This window comes from Ciconia boyciana, chromosome 2, assembly GCF_034638445.1.
Source record: "Ciconia boyciana chromosome 2, ASM3463844v1, whole genome shotgun sequence".
NCBI lineage: Eukaryota > Metazoa > Chordata > Aves > Ciconiiformes > Ciconiidae > Ciconia > Ciconia boyciana.
The window spans coordinates 132,764,637-132,784,006 of record NC_132935.1 but is presented as its reverse complement, the minus strand read 5'-3'; the positions used below and the strand labels follow the sequence as shown (position 1 = coordinate 132,784,006).

General features: G+C 38.7%; 1 protein-coding gene across 1 annotated transcript in view; it reads left to right on the top strand.

The window, feature by feature from the left end:
• STK31 (serine/threonine kinase 31) overlaps positions 1-15,507 on the top strand; it is a 42,433-nt gene extending 26,926 nt beyond the window's left edge. Inside the window, exons 13-23 of the mRNA XM_072851460.1 lie at positions 721-840; positions 1,338-1,469; positions 2,500-2,601; positions 3,591-3,671; positions 4,035-4,160; positions 4,830-4,955; positions 5,210-5,296; positions 6,103-6,252; positions 8,029-8,154; positions 10,162-10,230; positions 15,337-15,507. Coding sequence (XP_072707561.1) covers positions 721-840; positions 1,338-1,469; positions 2,500-2,601; positions 3,591-3,671; positions 4,035-4,160; positions 4,830-4,955; positions 5,210-5,296; positions 6,103-6,252; positions 8,029-8,154; positions 10,162-10,230; positions 15,337-15,507 — 1,290 coding nt within the window. The remainder of the gene's footprint in view (positions 1-720; positions 841-1,337; positions 1,470-2,499; positions 2,602-3,590; positions 3,672-4,034; positions 4,161-4,829; positions 4,956-5,209; positions 5,297-6,102; positions 6,253-8,028; positions 8,155-10,161; positions 10,231-15,336) is intronic.
• Positions 15,508-19,370: the final 3,863 nt, after the last annotated feature.

The window sequence follows — 19,370 nt, the reverse complement described above, 5'->3', positions numbered from 1 at the left end:
ATGAAAAGTAGGTTTCTGTTTAAAATAATGGGATTGCCTCTCTGGGGGAATGTGTATGGATAAATTTATTTCTTCCAGTCTTAAGAGACGAGTAGTTTTTCATCACTTTCATATTGCATGGGACAAGAGTTCTTTCCTTACTGGTAATCTTTTTCTATGCTTGTGTTAGCCTTTTTTGCAGTTATTTACCTTTTCTGATAAGCATTTCCTCCATTCTCTTTTGCTAACTCTTTGAGGTACTTGCCTTGTCTCTGCAGTGAGAGTCCCTACTGTGCCAGAGAATGGTCATATCAGCAAAAGTTGAACCTGTCCTCTAATGTAGCATCATACTAACAACAAACCAGTAGTTTAGTCTGCTTGTGACTGCTCTCCGTGATAGAACCAGTGACTCTCTCGTAGAAGAATGGTTGCATGCTTTAATGCTTCATATCTAACCATGCTATCCTTAAAAAAAATTTCTTTCATAGCATGTGGAATATGAAATTGGATTTCTGCATAGAAGTGCCAATCAGTTTTGTTCTGTTGAAGCTATTGGATGAACTCTTAGGCTTGCTAACTTCCCTTTTAGAATCTCTTTAAGAAGAAAGAGAAAAATCTGATAAACGATTTTTTCCATTAACGGTGGAATTTCTCAGTAAAGGTTTTGCATCTTAAACGTTGGTGTGTATAAATGAAGAACGACTCTCAATCTTTAATCTCCCTCTGTGTAATTCAATCCAGGAGCACGATGAAGCAGAGAAGGGAATAATTATGAGTGCTTACAATAAAGTTATACATAATGTTCGTCAGGAGCAAAGTATGATCACTGTCATACAGAACAGATACTTGGCGAGTGTTGAGGTGAGTTTATGCCTTATTTATTTCTGTCACACTGATCTATACTAGTAACCCTTTCTGACATAATTTCTTTTTGAAAGATGTCCCCTTATCTTTTTATAAGGAGATTCTAGGAGTATATTGGTGGTGAGAGATTGGTTGGGTTAAAGCTTGAGAATTGCAGTTGTGCGTTACCTTAGCCAATGCTTTATTTCAGTTAAATACAAAGATACTTTTTAAAAAAATAAAACAATGGAAGCTGGAATCTCTGGATTCATTACAAATCAGTACTATGTAACTGAAGGGGATTGAGCTTTAAGTAGAATATTGGTTTTCCAGGAGGTTGTTAATGTAGTTAAAATGAAACACAATAAAACCCCTCTTATGTGGGGCAAGACTCTGAAAAGCTGAATTCAAACAGGCTTCAGGCAGTTTCTCTAATGCATTGGGCTAAAGCATGTTAAAATAGAATGCTTGAACACTTTCTGATTTTTTTCTTTTTTTTTTTCTTTCCCTCCTAGTTCAAAAAACAGGCTGAGGAATGGCTGAATAACAGACCTGATATTAACAACTTATTATCAATTAAGAAAACTGTGAAAAGCTTAAAGGCCCAGTTAAGGTGGAAGCTGGTTGAAAAGAACAACTTTGAGGAAGTATGAAAATGTTACAGTGTTGGTGGTTTTGTCTATTGTTTTTTAGATTGGTTTAGAAACATTGATTTTGTCTATTCCAAGTAAGTAGTAACTATACAGAACAGTTTCTGACTGTGTTTTCTGACCTGAATTTTGCCTTTTAACTGTGGAAGTTTTACAGGCCCCTGAGACCAAGCCTTGAATGGCTTAAAAAAAAAAAACAAGTCGGTACATAGCCACTTTTCTTTTTCAATCCCCAGCCATGGTACTGTGCTTTTAACTAAGTCCCTCTGGTGACGGTCGCTGTTCACAGCATGAACAGTTTTGTCCAACTCTCTTTACTGTGCTGGTTGTGTGGTTACCTTAAGTTTTTACTTTGTAATAATACGTGTACCTCCCCTTTGGTGACAGAAGTCAATGTCTGTTCTAGTTCTCAGGGCTCCCCACTACACCTCAGAGAAGTCCAAAGAAAGTAAATATTACCCCAGCTTCAGTGCTGTTTGTTTGATCACACATTAATTATTCTGGTGATGCTTAAGGAAAAAAAGAACCTGCATGTGTCTCTCTGTAAGCATTGTAAAGGGGCAGTAAGCTTCCAAGGGGGATTTAAAATGAGACACACTAATGAAACCCATTGGGAAAAGGATTCTTGAATAATGAGGTGACGTGAGGAAAATGCCTGCTTATGGGAGAAAAAAGTGAATGAATTATGGAACCTGGCATTGCTGGTAGATGAATGATGTTGCTGTTATGATTATATGCGATCAGCTAATTAAAAAAAAAAAAAGCTCTTTGACTTAGGAGACAAATAGGCAAAGGGCTAGAACATTTGGTCTGTCACATAAATAAAGGGAACACCTTTCTCAGTGATTAGGTTTTAAGAGATTCTCTTGGGTTTCCACGAATGAGACTAAAATATGCATTTGAGAATATGCTCAACTCCAGAACTGTGATATGGAAGCTGTTTTTTAATCCTGATATAGTAGGTTACCATTGTTTGGTATAATAGCAGAATGACAATTATACACTGACTTTGTTATTCCTAATGCAGTCTGATGATTACAGTGAGTTTGAAATGGCAGGAATAAAAGAGGAAATTGCTGATCTGCGAAATAGGGTTCTTCAGGAAATATCCAAGGAACAAGAAGAATATGTAAGTATTAAACTACTTAAGCAGCTAAAACCTGTATGAGGCACATCTGCATTTCAGTTGTTTCAATGTGTGCTCTGGGTAAAATAAAAAATGTGATTTTTTTAATAGTGTTGCATGTTAAGATGACCCCTTTTTGGTGAAACCTATGGGAGAAGGCATGGAGGCTGATCAGTTTTATCTCTATTTGAACATAGTTTCTTCAGACCTTCTCTCCCTTCCCCCCTCCATAAGGGGCGGAGGTGAGAAAAAAATGTGAGCTGTAGTTCTCAACCCAGAAGAGCTGCAGGTGGAAGCGTAAGCTCAGTTGCTGAAGAAAGACTGTATTTCTTGCAAGAAGGGGAACTGTTTCCTTATGACTAGGTTAAAACAGGCTTTTATCCTGGAGCGAAGGAGATCACCCTTTCTCTAAGCCCTCTATATGGAGGGAAGAATCGGAAGCCATTGCCTTGTGAGCCAGTAGAAGGGCACCAGGATTTGTGATGGTGATATACCTACCTCTGCAGACATAGCATTTGTGTGTAATAGTCACCTTGCAGCATTACAGCTGTGTGGGTCTGGAATTGCAAGAGATGCTCATGAGATGAGACCAGGGTCTGTGTTACTACTTGATTTCTGTCTTCCTCCACTTACCCGTAGTGAAGTTGTTTTCCTTTGTTTAGGCCTACTAAAGCCTCTTGTAGAAAAGATGAAATGTTTTCCGTGATAGTGCATGAGCTGTTTGGGGCATTAACATTATCCTGACCCTCAGAGCTTTCAAAAATCTGTCTGTACTGAACTGTTGTATTCATGATGTGTGTGGTGTTTTTTGTTTGTTTTTTTTTTTTTTAAAAGCAAATGGCAGTGTTACTTTGAATGATGTTGTTTAAGGAGGTACAGTCATGGTCAATGTACATTTAAATGTCCTGGGTATACATCGCAAATGTCATTGTATATTTATATATGTGAGAAACTAGTGACCTGAAGCTGTGGCCCTTGTTTCCTTCATTTAGGAGAAGCTTACATATTTGGTACAGAAATGGTTCCCTGAGTTACCACTTCTTTATCCAGAAGCAGGAATTCTAAACTATATGGTAAGCAGAGATTGTGTCTGAATGCACTGTCAGTTATTGTTTCAGGCACTATCAAGGCTCTGCACCAACAATGCTTTGCAGAGTATCTGTCCATTTGGGGGACATATACCCTGAGCATTGTTTGTTGTGGTCTTCCTCCTTCTCCCCCTCTTCTGGGGGATGTTCAAGGAATGCATTTCATTAGCTGCCTCATGATGGCCAGCCTCTTGGTAATGAATGCTGTAACTTTTTAACATGTCCCAACTGGTTTTGTGCTTTGCTAAGTTCATTGAGGAAGAGGAGAGGTAGTTGAAGCCTCTGAATCTTACCAGCTGTTAAATGCCATGTGCTTACCCTTGATATCTGCATGTGCATGTGGTTCAGAACTCTGGTGGACTTCTGACACGCAGTCTGGAGCGAGACCTTTTGGATGCTGAGCCCATGAAGGAACTGAGCACGAAGCGACCTTTAGTATGTTCAGAAATTCAAGGTCAGAAGGTTCTTTTAAAGGTAATGTTGGCACTGGTTTATTAACGTGCTGAATGAACTCTGCTGTTCTTTTCATATCCGTGTGTTTAACAGCCCTTTTCTGATGTCAGATTTTTTTGTCGGGGCCTGTAGAACATGAAGCATTGTTTTCCTTCTGGATTGCTTCCATGTTGCTACTGATTTTTTTCACTTTTGAGGACTGCTGTAGTGAACAGTGCTTCCCCTCTGCTGTCTGTTCTTTCTGGTATCTGGTGGACCTTTTTTCCTGTTCATTACTCCTGTCTCTTTTTGCAGATGCTGGTTTGTCTTCCTGATGATTTCACTGAGAAATTTCAGGAACTACTGCTTTTCCCTTGCTCTGCTTCTCTACCAGTCTGCTGGCGATTGGGAAACCAGGGGATGTAGTATTCTGAGAGGCATAGTTGAAAATACTCTTCTTGCTTTTGATGTGGCCTATTTAAATCTCAAATTAGAGGCACGCTTCCTGTTTTGTTGGTACAGGCTTTCTAAGAGTTAATAAGAAAATATGGTAACAGTCTTTGACAGTTGGAATTGAGTTTTGTATAAGTAGAAGAGGAAGTTATTTGATGGCATCTAACAATATGCATTTCTTTAATTAAAAAAAAAGTTTAATGCAATAATGTTACAGGCGTTAGGAGTAATAGCTTGGGTATTTGTTTTGTTTTTAAGGGATACTCTGTAGATGTAAGCTCAGAAGCCAAAGTGATAGAAAGAGTTGCCAAATACCACAGAGCTTGGGATCAGCAGAAGGAGAAATCTGGATTACTACAGCTGTTGTTCCTTCTTTTCTGCAAGGCAAGATTCAAATTGATGATCTTGATTTCTGGTTTAAGCTGAAAGACTTGCAATAGGACCTTAAAGCTTTAACACATTTTAATTTGGAGCATTGAATCAGAAAAATATTTCCTTTCTGAGTTTATCTAAACTGTCTACTTAGTAAACATAATGAATTGATTTATCACGCATCTAGTGCATGTTAAACTTCCTAATATTTCTGATATTTGAAACAATATATTTTTCCTTTTTTTTTTTTGGTGGTTTTGTTGAAGTCTGATCCTTTGGTGTATTTAATGGTCCCGTACTACCCGCGAGCAAGTCTGGGAGCTTTACAGGCTGATACACCTTTAACTTTAGAAGTAAGTATAACAACTTAGACTATCAACGTTTTGTTTTGTATGTTTTTGAACCAAACTCTTATTGTTTTGCTGTATCTTACAGTGCTGATGGTGTTTCACGAGTGTACTTCCTTTGGTGGCTGACAGTGACTGTACAAAGTTGTACAGGATAGCTTGACTGGCATTCTTAGCATCTGGTCAGGCAGTAGTTTATAACTTTCTAAAAGAGATTTTGCATGGATAGTTTTTTTCTTTTGTTGAAATGAATGCCTCAGCTGTATTACTAGTACATTTTAGAAGTACTGGAGTTGAACATGTTAGATGTTCAACAGGCATTCTGTATTGAAGTTTTAGAGGATTCCTGTGTGTGTAATTTTTTTTTCCTCTCTTCCCTCAATTCATCCCCCTCCTTTTCCTTTCCCTCCTCCCCACACAGTGTATAGGCAGTTTGAATAGTCATCCCTTCTCAAAGGAGCAGTAGCTAGAAGCCAATACTGTTTGATGACTTGAAGCTTCTGTTTGCTGAGTTGGACCTACTTGTAAAGGTCCAAGTTGCATGGTTGTTTCCCCCTCCCATATTTTTTCATGTTAGTGATTTGTTAACCAGTGACTGCATATTTTTTTTTTCTGCCTAGCTGTGCAAGTCATAATAATCTTACTGTGGGAACTAATCCCAACTTCATAAAATGGAATTGGCATGAACTTTGAATGTGTACAAACCTTAAAAAAAAAAAAAAAAAAGGTCTTAGTTCTGGATAGAAACTGACTTGATACTGTGCTTTGTTTTTTCTATATCTTTGGAATAAACACCCAACTTAAATAATTAGGAGGCATTAAAAGTGATGAAAGGAGTGGCCCAAGGTCTACAAACATTACACGGAGCTAATATAGTACACGGATCTCTGCATGGAAATAATGTTTTTGCTGTGAATCGAAAACAAGGAATTGTTGGAGACTTTGATTTCACGAAATCAGAGGTAAAAAAAAAAATCCTTTAGTGACTTCTAGACAGAATTATTTGTCAAAACAGACAACTGTGTTTGCAATTTAAAAGATTTATTTGTAAACATTGTGCTTAGCAGTGAGACTCCTTTCATATTCAGAATAGGGTTGGGCAGTTTGAGTCTTGTTGACATTTTTGTAAACACAATCTAATCTTGGAGGGGGAAAAAAAGAATTACCGAGTGTCAGTTCTGGTTAAGCAAAACAGTGGAACCAAAAAGCTAGAGAAGTTGCAGTAGTTGTTTGTTGGCTGTCTGTCTTGTATAATTAATGGTAATCAGCATCATCAGCGGTGAGAGTAAGAACTCATGTTTGAAGAAGGGCTAGTCAAGCTCATATGAAGTCTTTGCCTTTCTGTTTGATAGGTGATGGGGCTCGAGTATGTGTTTTAATCTGTTGTGGTATTTGGTAAATTAACAGGATTTTACATGTTGCCTTCATATACCTGTATTTATAGGTACTTCTGATTTAGTCCTCAGTTTCATAGTTGTTCTTGAGGAAAATCCAATATTCTTTAAGAACACAAGCTATTTTCTTACTATTCATTGTGTTTACATAGCACAGTCTCCAGTAATGGTATCTTCTGTAATCGCCTTTTGACTTTCTAAACTCAAGTTGTTTGAGCTAAAACCTTTTTGTGCTAGAGGTCTGCTTCATGCTTATTTAATTTTTAAAATAGTAATATATATTGTAATAATATGTCATATTAATATAATAAACATAATATAAATAAAAGTAAGTTTCCTTGGGAACCCTTATTTCTGGTTTGGAAATGCATTATCTGTTAATCTCAGTGTCAAATGTTTGGATAGCAAGGTGTGCTTCCCTTGAAATAAATTTCAATTTTCAACATACTAAAGAGAGATGCTTTAAAAATTGTTGACTGACAGCTGAATTTCCTGAAAGGTCATACTCAGTACAGATGGTGTCATTGTGAAAATTGCAAGAGCTGAGGAAGCCTATCCCTCTCTTTACTCATCCCTGCAAGTATGGGCTGTGTTGAAATGAGCAGCTCATGTGTGATAGAGCAGGAAGGTTCCACCCATGGTTCACAGCCTGAATCCAGTTTGTGCCTTCTCTATAGGGCTGTCAGTACTGCTCAGTGCTTGTACTTTCTGCATGATCACAAATGCATGAGTGAAGCTGGTAACTGATGTGTTATCGAGTACTCTTGGCAATCTGGAGACTATTCTTCTCCAGTCTGGCTATAGCTGGTGCTGGCTGCTGTCATGGAGGGGGATAGAAACTCAGGGTCTAGCTTTTATTTTGACAGTAGACAGTCTTAAAATATGCTGGAAACCAGGAGGGAGGAAGCAGCTAGTTTCAGGTAAAGAGCAGAAAGGCAGAGAAGAAAAAACAGGAAAGCTGGCAGAACTGAACTTTAGAACTAAAGTTCTCCAAAATAGTGCCAAATGTCTTTTAATATTTGTGATTTTTTTTTTTTCCTAATTTGAGAAGTTTTGCAATTTGTATTCTTTACCACCTTATGAGCTTTAATAGTGCTAGTATGGAGTAAAATCTGCCATCCCTAGTCTTCTGTTAGGTACAGCTGAGAGATGTGTGACGTTATCTTTTTCCTTTACGCACCACTTTTTTTTGATCAGTAAAGGAGGATTTTACATTTCAGTCTGGGTCAGCACAGAACTCTATGGTAAAGTTGTCTGACACATTAAAAGGGAGAGGGAGATAGATCTACTTCAATGGTCTGTCGATCTTGCTTGAAATTAAGGGTACAATTTTTTTCCCCATAGGAACAACGTGCTGCTGCAAACACTATGGTTGTCAGTACCCTGAGCTTAGTTGCTCCTGAACTGAAAATGGGACAGCCAGCTTCTCCAGCCTCTGACATGTATGCTTATGGCTGCCTCCTGTTCTGGGTATGTTATGGCTTGTGGGAGAGTTTCTACTAATATTATGGAACTGTAGCAGTCTTATAAAGAGCAATAAATGTTATCTCCAGCTTCTGCTTTGAACTATTTTGGTGAAATCAGTGTTCATATTTTCAACTGAGCAGTAAGTGTGGAAGGAATGGGAGTTACAATTACGGGCAGAAGACAGTAATTTTTTTTTCTGTAAAATATACAATGTAATTTGTATAGTAATATGAACAAAAATTATGCTTTTGTTCCTCATGCTGTGGATTGTCAGTTCTTACTGCACTTCCCATTCATTCCTTGTGAGCCTTTTTTTCTTCATTTTTTTTGTGACCTTGCCCCTGAGGAATTACCCAAATCAAAAGAGAGGGAAAATGAAGGCAAGGATGGGACTGTCATATGTTTTGTTGCTGGCAACAGCGCTTAGATAGGTGTTTTGTTTCTTAGTGTGTGTTATGCCAGGGAGGAGAAAGCAATCTACTTTTCTGTGTTAGGTGGTATGTTGTACAGCATCTCCTCCATCTCCTTTCTTCTGGCACTGTATTGCTGCCTCCCCAACTCAGGGTGTCAGTGCCATGTGTTCTGAATGGGAAAACTTCAAATCTCCCAGACCTGAAAAGCCACAAGCTACTCAGCAAGTGCTGATGTTCCCAGGCAGTGATTTTGTGTGAGCGCTTCGTATATTAGAACTGGTTCACTGAGTGCCAGTTGGAGCACCAGGTACATGGGGGTCTTCCTGGGAAACACTGGCAGTTCCATCACCTATGTAGTGATGGCTTCAGTAATCCCTTCCGTGCTGTAGCATCTTAAAAACACTTCCTAATAGAGACATAAACTGCAAGTTGATAGGTAGCCACTGTCCATTACCTGTGCTGAGAAGATGGAGCTGGTTCATATAAAAGTCACACTTCATTATTTTTATTCCCAATTTAGGAAGCAGTTGCTTAAAATTAAGTGACTTTTCTACTCAAAATTTCTACTTTAGATGAACTAAAGTGAAGTGTAGCTTAATATTGTAGATATTAATAATTTATTAACATGGTACGGTTTACTTAACACTTTCAGTACCACTATTCAGATCTTCATCTGTTCTAGAAAAATGGTTTTTACATGTAGAAGTGAGTAAAAAAAAAAAAAAAATAAAAACAACAAAAAAAGAAACAACCCCAAAACAAAGGCAGTTTTACTAATGGCTGGCTCTTCTTGAAGAGAATATCTGGGATGAAGCAAGATCAGCATTCTTATGAAACCTCATCCAAGTTCGCCAGCTGAATTTCAGATTAATCTACGTGTAACTAATCTCGAGCTTGGACTTGGTGTTGTATTGATCATTTGATGGAAGATTTTAGCTCAAGTGTTAGTATTATGTTCAACAGTTGCCAGTTTCATGTTGGGCATCTGAAATTGTGTTCTCCCTCATTAAACAGCAGTGCCACTTCTGAAATTGAGACAGTGGTTTTCTGAGTTCTCTGCTGATCTGTGTCACAAGCACCCAGCACTGACTAAATACATGCTTCCTTTTGCTGTCTATGTAATTGTTCAGAATAGAGGCATTTTCAGCTTAACCTGCAGGCAGGGTTTTGAAAAATGCTGTACTTGGGCATGGTTCTAGGCAATAGTAAGGACTGGGGAAATTCTATTTTGTTACAGGGTTCAGATTTGTCTGTCGGAGTGCACTTACCTCTCAGCATTTCTTAAAGAGGGTTATATAATTAAACGTACAACTTGGGCATGGACTTTGAGTCATATTTTTAAAAATCTGTTTCTTTTGACCTCTAAAAGTTTCTTCTGATACTAAATTTTTTTGCCCTTATTTCTGTGTAAGGGAAACTTGAGCCCCCTGCATGTTTTACCCTACTGTGAAATTAGGAAAAAGGTCTTTCCCTGCTGTTTTCCCGTAACAATCCATTTTCACTTGAAACCTGGAATCTCTTGACTGATGTTTGGTTTTGTTAAACTAAAGGGAAAAAACCCGCCAGTGTTATACATTATGTATCTTTTCATTTACAGCTTTGCATTCAAAACCAGGAGTTTGGCATAAAAGAAGATGGAGCACCTGAGGTGGATGTGGTTGTCATGGTATGTTAATTGTCAGATGAGGAAGATTAGACTGCTCTTGTTTAGAGGTGGTTAATCGATAAGTTTTTTTTCAAAGTCAAACATTTGATTGTAAGTGCTGGGTTGAGAAAATGTTCTTAATTGACTATTTGGATAATTCTAAATAGCATGCCCAGTAAAATTATGTTTGAGAAGGTAGAAAATGCCAGAGTTTTCTTAGTATTTAACTCTGACCTCAGGAGGAGCAACTTCTTCACAGACAGCTCTTAATTGAATGACACCAAGTTACAGACTTGGGGAGTAAGTCATTGAGATTCAGCCTCAAAGGAGGTATTTGAATTAGGAACCTGTCTTTTCTGAAGTCAGGGAAGTTGACTTTGTTCATCTGTCTTCCTACATAATGATTGCACAATGCTTGACGTTAATAAAACAGCCAACTTCCATTTTAATCACTTACATGCAGTTGTAAAAGTGTATTGTGCCCTTTATTATTTCCGGGAGTTTTTTGTGTGAAACAAACTTTCCTATGCCTCTGAAACAAATGCAGAGATATAAATGGACCCTGCATGTTACGAATTTGTGTTACTGCTTTCATTCGTTCTACTCGCAACTGTTATTCTGTCTATTGTATGCCAGCAACCATTGTCACCTTGAACTCTATTTTCAGTCCCTTTTTTGAAACTTATCCTTGCACAGTGTCTCAGCGACTCTTTGAGAATAAGAAGTAGACCTGTGTGCCTTCATGTTTCCCAACTTAGGCCTCCAACTTTGAAGTCAATCCTTCGCTCATTTATCTATCTGTTGGATTTTAATCATAAGCAGATAATTTTTTTGCCTTCTCTCTGTGTGCCTTAGTTACCCAAGCACCTGTCTTTCCTTGGGTTTATTTTCTTGTGTAACTCTCTTTCCCATAAGCTTTCAGCCTTCTGGCCAAGAGTTAAGACCATTTTTCTTGCCCGCTTTCAACCTCTTCTACCTTTGCTACAAGCAATTCCTTTTCCTCCTTATAAAAGTTGGAATAACAAAAGACATGTCACCATATATAGTTTAAAGAAATTCACTGGGAGGTTTATGGACCTTTTTCAGATCATTAGCCCTCCCAGACTAGTTTCTGCTTCATACTTTTTGCTGTACTTCTGCCTGTCTCGTTACTGACTGCTTTGTTCTTGTCCTGTGTCCCTCCCATCTCCCTTGAGTGGATTACCCTTGTGTTCTTTAATCTGGATGGACTACTTCTCATATGTTGTGGTTTAGCCCCAGCTGGCAACTAAGCACCACGCAGCTGCTTGCTCACTCCCCCCTGGTGGGATGGGGGAGAGAATCGGAAGAGTAAAAGTGAGAAAACTCATGGGTTGAGATAAAGACAGTTTAATAGGGAAAGCAAAAGCCGCGCACGCAAGCAAAGCAAAGCAAGGAATTCCTTCACTACTTCCCATGGGCAGGCAGGTGTTCAGCCATCTCCAGGAAAGCAGGGCTCCGTCACGCGTAGTGGTTACTTGGGAAGACAAATGCCATCACTCCAAATGTCCCCCCTTCCTTCTTCTTCCCCAGCTTTATATACTGAGCATGACGTCATGTGGTATGGAATAGCCCTTTGGTCAGTTTGGATCAACTGTCCTGGCTGTGTCCCCTCCCAGCTTCTTGTGCACCTGGCAGAGCATGGGAAGCTGCAAAGTCCTTGACTAGTGCAGCAACAACTAAAACATCTCTGTATTATCAACACTGTTTCCAGCACAAATCCAAAACATAGCCCCATACCAGCCACTATAAAGAAAACTAACTCTATCTCAGCTGAAACCAGGACATCATATCATGCTTATTCTGTTGATCTTACTTTAAGTGAGAGATTACTGCTTTATCTAGATTTGAGAAGGCCATGAAACTCCTTAAACCAAGCCTTAGACTATTATTAAAAAACCTGCAAACAGGTGACTGTTTAGCTTTTAAGTGAAGACTTAGGTTATGGATATAATTTCCTAAGGAATAGAGGAAAGAGAGGTTAATCTCCATATTTTCCAGAAAAGTAGAAAAATACTTTAAATGGAAAAGTAGAAAACAAAGCAGTGGAGTTGCTGTTGGTCAGATAAATTTGTGTTGTTTTGTCAAGGGCAAAAGAAACCCTAATAGTAAATCCCTCTTTATTGGTTATAGTTGTGCATTGATGGTTTGCCTGCTTTGGGGAGATACCTAGGAAAGCATGGGGTTAAAATTGGTCTAGATTTACTAGAGTTGTGTTCAAACTGAGCTTAGTGTATCCTGTTTACTGTGTTTAGGTTAAGAAACTGTCATGATACAGTACCAGACTAACACAGCCGTAGTGGTTCCAGTGTCCAGGCAGCATAGCTTGTGTATCACTGCATAACAGTACTATAAATACTTGTTTTATTAGATGACTCTTCTCCTCTACAGTATGTCTTTTAATAACTGCATTTCAACAGTGTTCTCCAGCGGTGAAAGCATTACTGATAAAGCACAGGAATGTCTACCAAATCCCTCTGCAAAATTATTTCTAGTGTGACACTACCATGGAAAATAAAAGAATAAAACATGCAGCATTTGAGCAGGGAGATGATCCTGTAAATAGTGTTTCTTGTCTCTCATTATAGTTGCTTGGTTTCATATTAAAAATTAAATGAATCTCATGAAATGCACAGTACTATAGGAAAGAAGATTCAGTATTTTGTGATTCACCATTAGGGCTAACTAGGGGTTTTAAAATGTATTCCACAAAACTTGTACAGAACCGTCTGCCCAGTGCGTCATTCAGGATTATGCATAATAATCCTTAGATACTGAAAAACCTGACTTTATCTTATGCATAAGGGAAACTTAATTGTTCAAGGAAGTAGAAAAAATTTCTTGGGACATTAAAAACAGGAGTTGGTTCACTTCTGTTTTCCATAAAATTTCTGCTGTGATAATGTTTTACAAATAAGGTCTGAAGTATGCAAATCAAAGTTTAAATGGCCAGTTTCAGGGTATTGTACTACTTGTGTTCTTTGGTAGCAGGTACTTCTGAAGTGCAAATGGCTGCCTGTATCTCGAGGACAGTTAATGAATTTAGCCATTATTGTTCTTATCAGGGATTAATTCATTTTACAGCTTTTAATAAGAGCAAGTTTCTTTAACTTTTTTCCCTGATGAAAAGAAGCAGTATTTGATTTTGACCTTGTCAAGTGATACAATCCTAATCAATATATCATTGTTGGCAGTTTTTAAGGATTCATCCTGGATGCACGTGCATGCACATGCACCAACCACCAAAGTCCACTGGAAAGCAGTCTGTGCTGCCTGCAGTGCACAGGAACACACATGAGGGTTTTATGAAGAAATGTAATACTAATAAATATCTTTCAGCTGTTTCTTGGGGAATCTTTTAGACCTCTGGCTGTTAATCCTTGTCCCAGTTCTTGGGGAAAATCTATTTTGCTTTTAAGTGCTTTATCTATAATCAGCTTATTCAGAATTAATCTCCAGGCCCATCTGCAGGCTCTTGACAGGCTCGTAATTTCCCTTCCATCTCAGTCTTGCACCCGGAGGAATTGCACACTTGCAACTAGTAAAATTGTTGTTGTTTTCAGCAAATGTAGAATTTCCACAGGAAAATAACGTTAAGCTTTAAAACAGGGATAGTAATGTTAACTAGCTGTTGAGGAAAAGCAAAGGTTAGACATAAGATCTCGTAGCCACTCATTTAGCCATGCCAAGCTTCAGTGTTTGCTGTGTTTCAGCATCCAGTTTTGCGTATTTTAAAAAAAAAAAAGTAAGTAAGAGCAAACACAATGAAATGGAGTAAATGTGGTGAAATGTTGTCTTACAGCAATATTCCTTGTGGAATCAATTTTCAGATTCCTTAATGCGAGATGGCGGTGCGAAGGGGATATTTGTTGTTGACAGACATTTGATAGTATCATGAAATGCAAATATACAAGTACAAAGCTTTTCAAGCTCTTTAAATGCTCGGTCTTTCTTCACTTTGAATTTTGCAGAGGAAGTGTGTAGTCATGGTTCACACCTGTATTTCATTGCACATGTTTGGATCTTCTTAACTAGAGATTTTGCTTTGAGCATTTTGATCGTTACATGTTTATAAAACATTTCTTTATGCCTGTAAGATCAACAGTTTTCAGATCTCATCTTTTCACCTAGATTTCAGATTATTTGGGGAGTGACTAATTCTCCAGAGTCACTCTGATAATTAGTGGAAGAGTTGGAAATTGTCTGCTTGTTTCTGTCTTCAAGTTTTTGCCTACTTGTGTACATTATTTTTGCATCACAGTGATTCTTCTGTCTGAGTGAAATGGGGGATACATGAGAGGTGTACAGGTATCTTGTGCTTTGCTGTTTTATTGACCCTGGTCAGAGGTGTTGTTGGCTTGGAGACAGTGAACAAGCAAGCCTTCTTATGGAAAGATTCTGTTCCCAGAGTAGAGTTTTGGTAATCAGATCTCTAGATCAGCATTTGAGATTGTCTTTCTTGCAGTCCCCTTGTCTAAATCCAGTGTATGCTCTTCCTCCCTCAATAGCTGATGTTTATGCATATGTGTAGCAGCTGTATTTTTATGTTTTGTGTATGGAGTCTAGCACTGTTAATGTGCTAAGAATTTAGGCACATAATCCCTTCTGATAAATCTAAAGAGCCTAAGTGTAAGTGATGGGTTAATAGCAAAATAGCTGCTGTTGATTTAGAGACCATTACTCTGGTTTTCTTTTTTTTCCTGTGCTCTTGTAGAGAGCCAAAGCAATATGACAAAAGTTAAAAGATGAAGTTGTAGAACGTGCATAGCACCTGTTCTGTTCCTTCTCAGTAGAAAGACTGACTTCAGTATTTCTCTAATTTATAGTAGTTCAGTGAATTGGTATTTTAAAATATAATAACTCATGCTCTTCTGTTAAATCTGCTGGCACCAGGTTGACAGACCTGATGCTGAATGCTTGCTTTTATTTTGTTGTTAATGAACACTGTGACTGTCAAGTGTTGCTGACTATTGGCAATGCTATGGTACAACCTTTTGTGAGGGCTTTGGGCCCTAAGCACTTACAAGATGGGTTCATGAAATACTTGGTTGTTATTTGTAATCGAGTTTGTTTTGCTTACTGATTAAATCCTTCTTCCTCTTTTTGTAGGATGCTAAAGTTAAATCTCTTCTCCTGAATTTGTTCTGCTGTAACAGACTGACAGCTGAGCAGGTGCTGAGGGATGATTGCTTCCTCGTAGCTGATATGATTCCAGTTTTGCCACAACCAGGTGAAGAACATGAGCCATGTGAAGAGCATGATTTTGAGAAGACAGATTAAAAAAAATGTAACTAACTGAGGAGAACGGAGCAAACCCTACTCAATAGATGAGGAACTTTACCATCAGGTGTTTGACTGAGACTTCTGGTTTTGTTTGGTTTTGAAATCATTGTCCTGATCTGAAATGTCAAAATATAAAAGGTTTGGTAGGTGCATTCATGTTTTGTGGTTACACAGTTTTCACTGCGTTTTCTTTTAAGTACATTTTATTTTAAATAAGTGTTCAGGGGTATAAGCGTGGTGTTACTGATTGTGTTCTTAGTTTGTCAGCCTTTTTCTTTGTCTGTTATGTAGGCTTTAAATTTACAGAGAGTAGCCTTGTTAGGTGCCAGAGATCTTTAAGATGAGATTTTAGTGACTTGTTTTTGTATCTGGTTTTCTATCCCTCTTCTTGCTATGATTCCAGATAACATGTTCCTCTTAAAGATGCTCTCGGGTATTACCTTTTTGCTGGAGGTTTTTTGTTATTGCATAGCCAAGTTGTTCCTACAGCTACTGCCTTCAAGATTTAAGGGAAAAAAAAAAAAAGTACTGCTTTGACAACTGGTAAAGGAAATGGAGAGCAGCCTGCCTCTTTTCTGTTTTTCTGCATTTGAAAAATGCAGTTGGCTTTCTAGAGAGCAGGCATCCTTCTAGTTCTCCTTTGCAGTGCTGCTGCCAGTCAAAATACTATACACATGCATTTGCAAAAACTGTTGCTTATTTGCTCTAGGTAAGTGTGTGTATATATATATCATCTGTTCTTAAATGGTGTTCTCAATAGCTATAAAGGTGTGATTTTCATGACCAGGTTTGTTTGCCTGCAACACTTTGCTGTTAATGTTACCATTGAAAGAGTTCTGTCAGCTCTTTATTTTTACAGGAAATTGTTGCTTATCTCTATGAAGGTTTTCCTTTCTTCTCAGAAAGAAACAGGTCAAAATGTGCAGAGTTGCTGTAGCAATATATTTAGCCTCTGGGTGTTGCTCTTGGACAGTGCTGTTGGCAGACTAGTATTTGGTAGAGGAATTGTTGAAGCTGCATGTTGTCAGATGAAGAATGTAAAAATGCAGTATGTAATGGGCAAGAAGCAGCACCAGGGGAATTGGGGAGCCCTCGGGTACAATAATACAGTCCACAGTGGATAGAAGATACCACCTTGGCAGATCCATCTCTGATATTAGACTTGGTTTTCCATCCTTAAACCAATTAGTTTTTTATATGGAATAGCATGTAAGGTGCTTCATGCTTTTTTCATTAAATGATAATAATTTTTTAATTTCTGTAATGTGTATATAACCAATGATAGCAAAACCTTTGTTAAAATATTTTTTATGTAGAATTTTTGGTTAGTGTGATAAATATTTTCACTACAGAAATCACAGAAGAATATTACCTTGTTTTTTGTCAATGAAAATAAACAGTTTAGCAATTTTGTGGGATGCTTTCCAAATACTGATTGCAGTCTTTCACTGTTAATAAAAGGCTAACTTTAATTTTAATCAATGTTAAACACTGAATAGAGGTTAGAAGACTAACCTGATGGTTTGTTTCGTGCTGTGTCATGTATATTAGAATAAATTTTTGCCCAGTTTTCCTGCTCCAGAGTCCATGCAACCTAAAACGTGCTTCTTAAATCTCCAAATTGCTAACCTTCTTGGTTTTCTGAAACCAGAAGTCTCTGTATGCTTGATTAAAAAAATTGCAGTCTCTTTGAAATCTCTTCCCCAGCTGTAAGTAATATGATTTTTACATGTGGAACCTAGCATGGGATGGGTTTTGTTGTTTTTTTGTTTTTTTTTTTAAAAACTTCTGAAACCTTTTGGTACTGTGAGTGTCAGGGTACGAGACAGCCTTTCCATTTGGATTAAGTGTTGATTACAGTCTTAGTGTTGCCAGTTCTGTTTGTTTCTGCTTCGACCTTTTCTATGGTAATTTTGTAGCTCTGGCTTTCTTTTCATTTCTGACTTGCTGGAGGCCTTAAGAAAATAGGTTGGTTCAGGGTCATGTTGCACAGCTGTCCTGCCAAAGCTGAATACTAATCCATGGTAATGGACTGCCTGCTGTATAGTTTGAGACACACCTTTTTCAACTGCATCTCTTCTGGCTAGAAGATGGGTACTTGAAGGATAGAGAAGGGAGGTTGAAATGATCCTGTGGGAATGGTCTGTCTCCTTACTCACTGCTGCATCAAAGAAGCCCAAACGAAACTTACCTTGCTCCTCCTCAGTACCAGCATTCTGCAGTTTTGAGCAGTGTCCTTGCACAGACCAGATCGGTGGGGGACCTTCAGGGGCTGAGTATTGCTTTACTGGGAAGTAAGGAGTTCAGTTGCTGTCATGGGCCCAAGACATTCATATCTTCTTATGGCCCCTAATGGTAAGCCTGCAGTTCCAAGTCTTGGTGCTGACAACTTCCTTTCATGAGGACTGTTACCTTTGTTACTTGCTCAGATTTGTGTTCTCTCTGCACTCATCCCTTTGGTGTCTACCAGTCGTGTGTCGCTATCTGTCTCAGCTTTTGCTGAGGACATCATACCCAAGTCAGCTACTACAGTCACCTTCTAGGCTGTAGGTCTGGTAACAAAGTCACCTAAGAGAAAATGCTTTCTTCAGGCACCTGCAAACAACCACTTCCTCTGGCTCTACTTAATCTAGCCTGCAGACCTGGGATAGGACTGATTTTCTTTGGGAAGAGGACTTCTTTCAGCAGATTGGGAGGACATCAGCATTTCTTATCTCCGTGGTTTGGCTGGAGCTGTGGGAACTACTCCTTTCTGATTGCTACCCCTCTGGTCACTTCTGGAGACTCCTGCTGTTCTGTTCACTGCCTCTTAATCTTCATGCCCACCATAACATCCACAGTAACATTACTGTATCTTTCCATGTAGTTTGCTGCTCACTCCATTAGTATTTAACACTTCTGCCTGTGTAGTTTAGAGAAGGGTGGGGATTTTTGGACTTCAAAATAGCTTTCCGCTAGTACAGAGTCCTTCTTACCAGCACTCACTAGTATTTTAACAATTCTTTTCCTGATGGTGGCTGCACGTTTGTATAGCCTGCAGGTTCCTTCCTGCAGCCTGTATTCCTTCATAGGCAACCGCCTCAAGGACTTCCCCTAGGTGGGCAAAGATTTATTTCCTCTGCAGTCACTTCATTTCTCCAACTTACAAGGAACTTCCTGTGAATTCATCCTGATTTCAAATCAGGAGTCTAGTAGCTTGCAAGTTGATGGCTCTCTAGACCATAGCGGATGTTTGAGAGCCAGATCTTCATTCATATAATTTAAAACACTGGTGAAAACTTTCCTCACATTTCTGGGTGTGTGCTGACAGGCACTAAGATTAAGCACCATGCCACACTTCACGTGTAGCTCCTGCAGCACTTGTCTTGAAATATGCATTTTTCACAGCAGACACACCTTGGCTAGATAGACTGAAAACAATTGTCAAATCGTCCTGTCCTTTAGGGTTGTGGACAGATCTGCTGTTACGACACAGAATTCTGTTCTGTTAGTGCCAGCCTGCACTGTGGTAGGGGCACATGGGCTCAGGTCTTGGAATTGAGTTTTGGCAGCTTTAGATTCAGGCACTGCAGTACATCAATATCACACCATGTAGAAGCATCTTCGTAAGTTAAAATTGGTATTTTTTAAAATATATTTTATTATTGCTTTTGTCTGGCATCTGTGTATGTGTTACAGCTGCAAGTATGTTACCAGTAGGTGAGGAGAAACAAGATTTGCCCTGTTGTGTGAAGAAGTGATGTTGGTTTGTATTTGTTACCCCCCTGTGTTGCCAGCAGCTAGTTAGCTGCTTGAGGCCTATGGATGGGACCCCCTTCCACTTGCTGTATAGCAGAGCTGCAAAAGCTTGCCAAAACTCC